This window comes from Atta cephalotes (assembly GCF_000143395.1).
Source record: "Atta cephalotes unplaced genomic scaffold scaffold00014, whole genome shotgun sequence".
In the NCBI taxonomy this organism is placed as follows: Eukaryota; Metazoa; Arthropoda; class Insecta; order Hymenoptera; family Formicidae; genus Atta; species Atta cephalotes.
In genome coordinates this window covers 5,977,196-5,987,293 of record NW_012130078.1, presented here as the reverse complement: position 1 = coordinate 5,987,293, position 10,098 = coordinate 5,977,196, and the positions used below count along the sequence as shown (strand labels likewise).

General features: G+C 33.5%; 1 protein-coding gene across 1 annotated transcript in view; it reads right to left on the bottom strand.

Moving 5' to 3' along the window:
* The window catches only part of LOC105617831, a 41,180-nt gene that overhangs the window by 6,292 nt on the left and 24,790 nt on the right, over positions 1 to 10,098 (bottom strand). Inside the window, exons 12-20 of the mRNA XM_012199382.1 lie at positions 7,860 to 8,002; positions 7,102 to 7,369; positions 6,277 to 6,420; positions 5,754 to 5,936; positions 3,355 to 3,630; positions 3,089 to 3,259; positions 2,493 to 2,679; positions 987 to 1,253; positions 108 to 385 (exon numbers count right to left, since the gene is read on the bottom strand). Coding sequence (XP_012054772.1) covers positions 108 to 385; positions 987 to 1,253; positions 2,493 to 2,679; positions 3,089 to 3,259; positions 3,355 to 3,630; positions 5,754 to 5,936; positions 6,277 to 6,420; positions 7,102 to 7,369; positions 7,860 to 8,002 — 1,917 coding nt within the window. The remainder of the gene's footprint in view (positions 1 to 107; positions 386 to 986; positions 1,254 to 2,492; positions 2,680 to 3,088; positions 3,260 to 3,354; positions 3,631 to 5,753; positions 5,937 to 6,276; positions 6,421 to 7,101; positions 7,370 to 7,859; positions 8,003 to 10,098) is intronic.

The following is a 10,098-nucleotide window of genomic DNA, read 5'->3' as shown; positions in this document are numbered from 1 at the left end:
CTATTAGTCAGCCTCTGTTTATATATATATATATATATATATATATAGATATATATATATATACAAATCATTAATCTATGAAAATTATAATATTCAATTTTTATTACCTTTACGTAAGTCCGTTCAGTCTCAATCAGTTCTAAAATCACTTTCTTCAGCTTCTCAGCGTCGCTTAGCTGCCGGCTTGGTGTGAGAGCCTGTGAGTGGGAACTGACTACACTTCCGGTGGGACTTGACTTTCTGGTCTCACCTGGAGAACGACAAATTACCGTCACTTGCTCGGCAGTTTTCAAAAGATTCTCGATCTCGAAAGAATTTGTGCGCGAGCTTTGCTTGTTATCTGCGTGGCTGGCTGACGAGCATTCTTGCATAATGTTCTCCTTGCCTGCATAATAAAATAAAATTCGCGTTATATTAAGATATGCTATAATGTACAAAAGTTCGTGATATAATAATTATATTAATTATATTAATTAATAATATAATTTTTTCTATATAATTTATTGATTTTGTGATTTTCGTTGTATTAAGAGTAACGCATAATTATTATTTATGATAATTCATGATAATTTATTATTGGAAGAAACAATATATAATTTGAAATAAAACTTCTTATAAAAATAATAATAACAAGCGAAAACATTTTTTAATTAATTATTACGTTACACGGATTTAATTTTTACTGTGTCAGAAAATCAATTTTCCAATAATAATCTAAAACAATTTTCGTTATTTCACTGTATTTCGCTATATTTCAGTAAAATATAAATTGCGCCGCACTTGGCAATAAAAAAATTAATCGCGTGCCTTGATGTATTTTGTTTCAAAAGCAACGTGTTTTCTTCAGCGTAATTTACTTTTATGATTTACATGTCTCATTAATTTAATGGGTTCATCTTTAGAAGTAGTATAATCTTCAGTAATAGCAGTAATAAAAATAGCCCTTAATGCAACAATTTCTTGGAGAATAGAACGAAAGGACTCACTCCATCCGGGTGCCGGCACAATCAGACCGGAAATCATTTCTTCGCTGATTACTGGTGGGTCAGTAGGCGGCGGCGGACAGACCAGGCTCTCAATTATGTCATCGGTAACTCGCATAATACCTGTGAGATCTGGTGGCTCCGTTCTGGAGGATCGCATCATCATACAGAGACCCACCTCCTCCTGTAAAACACTCTCCAAGTACATCATATCCAGGTCACTCACGATGGCGCCGTTGATTACCATAATCTCGTCGCCTTTAATGATTCCTGAAATCAGAGTCGCCATGTGAAAATTTATCCTCTCTAAAGAGGATTTATGTTGTGGAAAAGAATATTTGCAGCTTAAAATTTTCATTAATAATAAAATATTTATATATCGTTGGCTGACAACGTTCGAAGATTAGCGGAATTGTATAATCAGTCTTCATCGTTGACAAGAACAACTTTACTTTATAGACAATCGTCCAAGTATTTTTATCACCAACACTCATAAACTTAGGAAAACTTTGCAATGCAATAAAAACATTAATTATAGCGACTACTGTATCTTTTAAATAGTGTAAGTATCTTTTATTCCGACTAACATTTTTCGCGGCTGCCCCACGATGTGCCTGCGAAGATGATCCAACCGCTCAGCTCGGTATCTTTCGCAACTATAATAAGTCGCTCCCTTCGGTCGTGTTTAACGAGCAAGCTGCCCGATAAATTTAGACAGGATTTACGGAAAGGCGGCGCTAAATGTCATTCTGATTTGTTTGCGCCTGCGGCCCTAAGATCGTCCCACCCCCGGCGTATATGCACATATATGCAATATATACATATATTTTTATTCTATACATATTTCTTTTTTTACACGTATTATACGTGCTTCATTTAACCATAAGCACGAGACTCTGTTCAACGAGCAAGCGATGATGCGCGGAAAATCGATGATTTTTCAATGGCGTCCTTGCACATCTTGGCGCTGACGCGGTCTAAGAAAATTAATACAATCGAACCTTGACATAAGTCATCTTCTAAGATCCGCAAAAATCGACAGTGAATAAGCGAAGTAATCTTCTACAACACGACATCATTTTCATTCCTTCGGAATCGTTTGATACATTAATGTAACACAAATCTATCCAGATTAATTTCACAATTTGTTAATTTCTCTTTACTCTTTCAATTCTTCTAATAAAAAAATAAATACTAATTCTAAAGCTATAGTAGTAAAGCTATATAAACTAATAAAAGCTATATAAACTTTATAATTAATTAAATTAAATTTTTATTATTATTATTTTTTTTTAATTTTATTATTTCAAAATTTTATAACGTAAAGTTAATCAAATAAATAAAAGATCAACAATGCTTAGAGGCTGATAAAAGAGGCTGACAATAAGAAAAAATGATCGCTAATAAAGAGGAGAAATAAAAAGACCTTGTAACGATCGAAACTTCTAATCGTTGCGCTCGAGGGACGTTTATTTTAGATAGATGTTGTCCTAGATAAGGGGTGCTTACCGTTTTGCATGGCGACACTCTTGTCTTCCACTCTACTAACGTAGCAGCAGAGCTCATCCTGCCTATCGGAGTTTTCTATGAGCTCCGCCTCGACGGAGAAGCCCCACATTTGTTCTAAAGTGTTTCTTTGCAATTCCACTTGATATAAAATCTTGGCACAGACTTCCACGATTTCATGCGTATGCAACTGCGTGCAGCAAAAAAAGTTACATCAAATTTTCATTATAAGAAATCATCACTAAAAGTCGCAACAACTTTATTCATTTTATAAAGTACTTGATTATTTAAGAAATGGAAAACAATCTTTTTTAACGCAAATATTTCCATTTTCTATTTGATTAATCTAATTACACAATTATTTGAGAAATAATGTTTTCATATATTCCAAAGAAGTTTCTAACTTTTTTATTTGTATATTAAATTGTATTAAAAAAAATGGGCGTTCTTAAGAATTTTTAGAACTTTTGTTCATTTATATCCAAGTAATTGTGATATTTTTAATTATTTTTATTATCTTTAGTGCACATTTTACTTTAAACCTTCCGTAATCGTTTTTTCCTCAAAACTCAGTTTAAATTTCGATCCGTCAAACTTACATAGGTTTCTATCAAATCAGTCCTATGTGGCACAAAGTAATTATGGTCCTCCATATCCCGGCGCTTTTTGACGCGCACGAAGTGCTCCATCGGATTGAGATTCTTTCTGGTGCATGCGCTCGCTAGGAACTCTTCCACGGTCATAGCGTCACGCAGGAACACCGAGACCAGCTGAAACAACAAACAGGAAACACCGGGTCGTGCTCGTCTTATCCTTATTATACTCTAAGCGTAACGGAAGCATAGAATGTCGATTAACTACTCACCCGGTGTCCTGACGATCGTACCTGATTTTCCGGCACGGACACCTTCACGCTCTTCTCCTCGTCCCTGGACGAGATCTGCAGCGAGCGCCTACTGGAGCCGCTATTCGATCTCGACAGCAGAGGCGGTCGTCTCTTCGTCGCTCCGCGACCCGCCAATAAATTATTCAGTAGAGACGGGCTACGCGCGCAGATAAACGCGTGGAAGGATGACACCGTGAACACGCCCAATTTGTTTAACGTTTGCTTTGTGGCGCGAGACACATGCGTCAGTAGACTCTGAGGTAGAAACGTGAATATTGCTCATTTAGTCTTGGATCAAGCTACTCACTTATCATAATAAGTTATCGCCTTCGAAAAGAAAAAGAATTCTTGGATTTTTATAGATTTAACACATTTCATTCCGCGTGAATCACCGATAACTCGCAGTAAACTTTCATTTAGGCCATTTGACATATTGATTATAAAAAGAAATGTAATTATAAATTATTTTTTATATCATACGTGAAGACATAGTTATGATATATAATACTATAATGATACATTACACCTTCTTCTTTATAATAACTTTTCTATTTTTTTTAATCATTATGAAATAAATGTTATTTAACAAATGCAAACAAAACTGTGAGTAATCAACAGCGTTGTGATCAAGTCACTTAATTGGCTCCGCACGGAACGTGTTAAGAGATTTCTCACAGATAACATAGAATGGTTATTCGGAGAAATGTGCTTTCTTGCAAGAAGAACTATAAAAAATGATATTATAGGTTTAAGAGACTTTTCAAATAATGTAGAGAGATTCAAAAGCGCTGGTTGTTATTCGGAAATATATCCTCTTTAAAAAAAAGCCATAAAAAGAATGAACTGTCCTTCCATAAAATATTGTCTATTCCAATACAATTTGCAGTTGCTGATTATGAATTATCACTGTCAATGAAATCGCTTTACGATCGTGAAAACGTTAATTTATCGGATATTGCCTGGCCACCTGGTTTTCCCTCTTTCTCTCTCCCTCTCGACGATCGATATCACTCATAACGAATGGTGCAAATTAGATGAGTGCGACGCAGATGGACCTCTAACGAATCCTGATTGCGTATATGCTGCGGGAAACGAAAGAGATGATTTTTTTTTTTCAAGCAATTGCAGCAACTCACGCAGAGAGATTGCAGCGCGTAATATTGTTTTTCAGTGAGAAGTCGAGAGAGAGAACCAGCTTTTGCGCGAAAACGGCAAAAGTTTACAACCAGATCACAGCGTTCTGTTCGATTGCGATTGGAATTGAACGTAATATGTTCGTTCCGCATCGTAGCATTGGATAACGAATGACGAGAACTCGCGTATATGCGCGGAAAGAACGGTTTGTTGAAAGAAGTATTAAAAAATTTAACCTAGCCAGAAATGATTGGTTGAATGACATCGATTTAACGTCGATATGACATTAAATCGCATCAATTCGAAGTTAATCGATCAATCATTCCTTGCTGGGAAAATAGATCTGAGAATAATCTTGTTTGCAAAATAATTACAAAGTATGACGTTCAAAGCATAATAAAAAGTAGAACGCTCAAACTAATTGCTAAAATGTCAAAGTTGTTTACAACGCATTGCTTATCAAGTTTGTGACTTTTCTACTTATAATTTTATATTTTGATGGTACAATGAAATTATTTTCAGATCTGTATTTAACTAAATTTATAGATATTTCAATAAATTTGTTCTTTCCATATATATGGGCAAGAATTAATTCGACAATTCTCTGAATTCTTTTTTGCGAGGAACACTTGCATGAAAGCGACTGTGCAAGCTAATATATTTAAATCGGGAAAATAAAAAATATATCGCGAATGAAGAATATTTATGAAATATTGATTTTCATATAGATTCATTAATTTATTCACAAAATTGTGAGAGAAATATAACGAGGCATATATATATTCTTACGGAATATAAATATTCAAAGTATTTTCTATTATTATAAATATTGATGAGTGCAACATTTTCAAATACAATTATATGCAAGAAAATATTATTGTATTACAATAAAAAAAAATTATTGAATAATCATAGCATGTATGTGTATATTTTAGAAATGTAAAATGTGAAAGATGTAAAATACGAGATTTGTAAATATGAGAGATATAAAATGTGAGATTTTTCTTTATCAAAGTAATCGTACCCAGGTAACATGCATGTTGCATAAGATATCTAAAAGATATCTTTTAGATATCTTTTAGACATAAGACATCTAAAAGATGTCTTTATCTTATGCAACATAAATGTTATTTGGATTATCTAGTACAAGTTGGTATAATAATGCAGTACCTTTGGTACCAGTTTAAAACGTTAATATTCTATATTGCATTCGGAGCTGACGTTTCAATGAAGTTCGTGCTTACCTTCGGATTGGGCAGTTCGCCACTTTGCAAACTGGCCATGTAGCACCGCAGGCGAAATTGCTCGCAGTGGAGCCGCTCCAGATTCTCCTCCCATTGTACTATTTGATTGTTGATCTGCTGTTTGGTGTCGACATCAGAAACCACTGATTGCTGAAGATCCGCCATATGCTTCATCTTGTGGTCCTACAAATAATCAATATGATTATTGACCTACTTTTCTCTCTCTCTCTCCTTTCTTTTTATTAAAAATTATATCAAGTTTTAAAATAAAAGCAACATGATAAAAAAGAAACATAAATGGTTATAATTAAAAATATTTAATCTGTCTTATAAACTTGTAAAAGGTTCTTTAATAAATTGATCATAAGTTGATAATAAAAAAATTGCAAGATTTTCTCCCATATTCAATAAATAGTTCTTTTCTTTCATAAACTTCTTTTTATCACTTTTCTCTAAACTTTTGATGCTTCTATAGAATAAGCTGAGTTTGACAGAATTACATCAGTCAATTTTTTCTACGTACCGATTCGATCGCCTTTTCCAGACGGAAAATCTCCTCCTGCAGCAGGTGCAGCGTGCCGGTTTTGCCACGATGACGCGCGAACGCGGCGGCGCACGCCGAGTGAATACTATTCACCCAGTTCTCCAGCTCCACTTGACACGGCGCCTAAACACAAAACGAACACCATGTTTTCTTCACTGAATCAGAATTCGGACCTTCGATTCCTCTCCGGCCTCGGCAAATTTCGCCCAGCTAATCGATCGTCGCTCGCGATGTCGCTCACGCTTCCAAGTGATTTAAAGTCGTGGCAAGCTTTAAAGTAGCGGCAGTGGACTATTAAAAGTTCGCCGTGTTGCGTGACCCGGGAATGAGTTCGTGAGACGGTTAATTAAATAAACCTAGTTAGCAATTCGCGCGGTTAATGCACTCCCGAAAGCTACTAAAGTGCGGAGATCAAACTGAGGCGGCATAATTGTTCGCTTTGACTTTCCAATAATTTACCGTGTATAATCTCTATAGACTTTCTACGACAGTCTTACTTGGCAAGTTTAATTGGCATACTATCTACAATAATATTCGAGGGGGAGGAGGGGAGTGATTAAGAAGTTCGTACATAAAAACAGCAAAACTATGTACAAATTGAATTAGGTTGGTTATGTATAAGTCTAGTTTTCATCTTTCACATTTTAATTTAATTAGTTCTTTACTATTAAAAATTTAAAAAGTAGAGGATATTTCATTACGGAAAAATCTTTTCAATATATATCTGCGAGTTATAATATTTCCTTTACTATTTATATGTTTCTTTTTACAGATTACGGCAAAGTCGCGTTAAAATTTTGTTACCTGGAACAGATAGGCGTCCCCAAATGCGGTGCTCAAGCAAAATATGTAATCTTTCTTTGGATGTTCGGGAATCGGCTGCATGATCGCACCGTCGACGATGATCAGGTGTTTAGGTGCTGCCTCCATGGCCCTACTCTCCTGTGAATCGCAGGGATAGAAGAGGAGAGTGGTGCCCTTCAAACAGACCCAATAACCCCTCCAGCCTCTCTTTTTAGCTAGCTCGATCTGATGCTTCTTGCGCAACAACCATTTCTTCACGCTGAGAAATCTAGAAATTCCGAAGCATTGTCATCTTTTTTATTTTCTTATATTTAAATTTATTAAAATTATATTACATTAAAAAAACAACTTTATACATTATATTATATTGTTGTCTCTATTATTTTCGTTTGTCCCATCAAATTACATTTATTATGAGATTACCGGATTTTTAATCGAATAATATCATAATAATAAATGTTTATTATGTAAAAATTTTCACCGTTTATTCGTATGTATATTCATATTTATGTTAATCTGAATCAATTTATAAACGAAAGGAGGTAATTTTTGCATAAATATCTGTCATTATCTTAATATTCGATTAAAAATCCGGTAATCTCAATCCGATCTGATATTCTAGAAACTGAACAAAAAACGGACTTAGATTGATGTCCGTTTGTGGCCTTCATATATCTGTGTCACGTTATGCGAGATATCTATATACAGATTCTCAAGGCTCATTATTTTTAAAAAATAAACAAGTATGAGAGACGTACCCTGCCTTCCGAACTGCACCGGTGCAATTGAACGAAGCTGCAGCCGTGCCGGTCTGCTTCCGATAGGGCGAATTTATAGCACTCTCGCCGTCGTCATCATCGCTGACGGCAGTGGTGAGGGACATTCTATCATCGTCCGACATCTGGAAAATACGTTAGATTTTACTTTAGCTGCGATAAGTGCGCTTATCATTGTGAAAATCGAGACAAATACGAACGACTCCGCGTCAAATTTATAATCAATTATTTCTCGTTCTTTTTAAATTTTTTTTACATTTGCACTTTATAAAAAAATATAAATTTATAAAATTTTAATGTTATATTTTCGACATTCCTTACAAAAATCTGATTTAATATTGCTAATTTAATACTAAAAATTACTATTTTGAATATTAAAAACAGTAAATATATATATAAAATAGTGTTTTTAATATAAAATAAGTATAATTATTAATCACTATCTAATAATAAACTTCTATAAAGAATAGAATCGTCCGTATATATGTAATATGAAAAAGAAATATATGTCATGTATAAAAGACAAAAAATGTGCGTAGAAAAAATGTAATGTGCGATCGTGAAATAAGGTGATATTGATAAAGGATTATGATTAAATATATGCAGAGATAAGATCTAGAGATTACTGACAATGATAGGATGCTTTATATATACATTCATCGAGAATTCTTCTTCTATCTAAAAGTGCAATTAGGAATTCCAAATATAGGGACTGTGTTTTATATATATGTATATATAATACTATTTACATTATATTTATTTTAATTTAATTTAATTTAATTTACTGATTTATTAAAAATGTTATATTTTCTCAAATATTATTATTATTATTATCGCACAATGCAATTTACTGAAATTATATAATTAAAATTATTTGATTAAAGTTATTTGTTTATCATAAAAAAGTCGAATAGAAGTCAAAACGATTGTTTATCATAATTGTTATTTAAATAATTTAATTCGTAGTCCAATTGTTATTTCATTTCGGTTATTTGATTACATTTTTATTATACAATTTATTATGCAATTTTCGCAATAGTTAACAAGATATTAATTGCTAAAAATTGCTGAAAATTGATCTTTAATAATTTTTTACTCAAATACTATTACTTTACAGAAAAACTGCAAAAAATGAAAATTGTTTGCCTTCTCATAAAGCTCTAAGAATGTTTTCAGAATTTTTTTTAGAATTTTTTAATACCATATTTTCTCCATGTTAATAAAAATAAGAAAATGCAGTACTAAAAAGTTGATAAAAAATTCTGAAAAAATTCGTAGAATTCTATGAGAAGGAAATAAACAATTTTTGTCTCTTTCGATATTTCTGTAAAATTGATAGTATTTTAATAAAAAATTATTAAAGACCAATTTTCGACAATTTTTAACAATTAATATCTTGTTAATTACTGCGAAAATTGCAAAATGGTAAAAGACTTTCCGTCTCAGTTTAGTCCGCTCTACATATCCACGAATTCCGTTAGAATAATTATCGGACACCCTATATATATATATAAAACTTAAATCTTTTTTAAATTAAATTAATTACGGATAAATATAGGTATTAATTATTAATTATTAATCAATATTATTATAATTATATCAGACTATAAATAAAAGGATATCAAATTAAGAAGGATGACATTCGCATTACCAACAATTTGCAGTGGAGATGCAAAGAGTTCTTATAGCTTTATTCAGCGCATGCTACTCGAAGATGGCAACTAGTATCGATGCAACTTTAGCGAGGCTCCCTTACAAGCCCTTTTAATTGCACAAGAATATCATTTTCATGAACTATCGTAGGCGTTACATGCCAAATACTCTACTCGCGTTACAACAAAAAGACAGCCGCGTCGCAAATGCAAAGTGCTAATAATAATTCCACTGCTTTCGCTGTCCATCCCCTCGTTATTTTCGCTCATTTATCGCGTTCAAGATTTTTTATTAATTCCTATCGCGAATGTAACGCTTTTGGAGTAACGTATAATTTTTTTCTAGTTTGTACATATATAATTATTGTGATGGCGAGATGAAAATGAGATGCAATATCGAGTGCGAGAATGAGTGCGAGTAGTCAGGGGGTCGACGAACGAAAGTCCAACGGAAACGGCGTAGTCGGAGGCGTGGACTGGTGTCCTTTCTACTCTCTCGCTTCTCTGGCCGAAGCACATGCCAATAATACGAGCGATATCCTGATGCGATCGTCGCAATACCGGGGAAA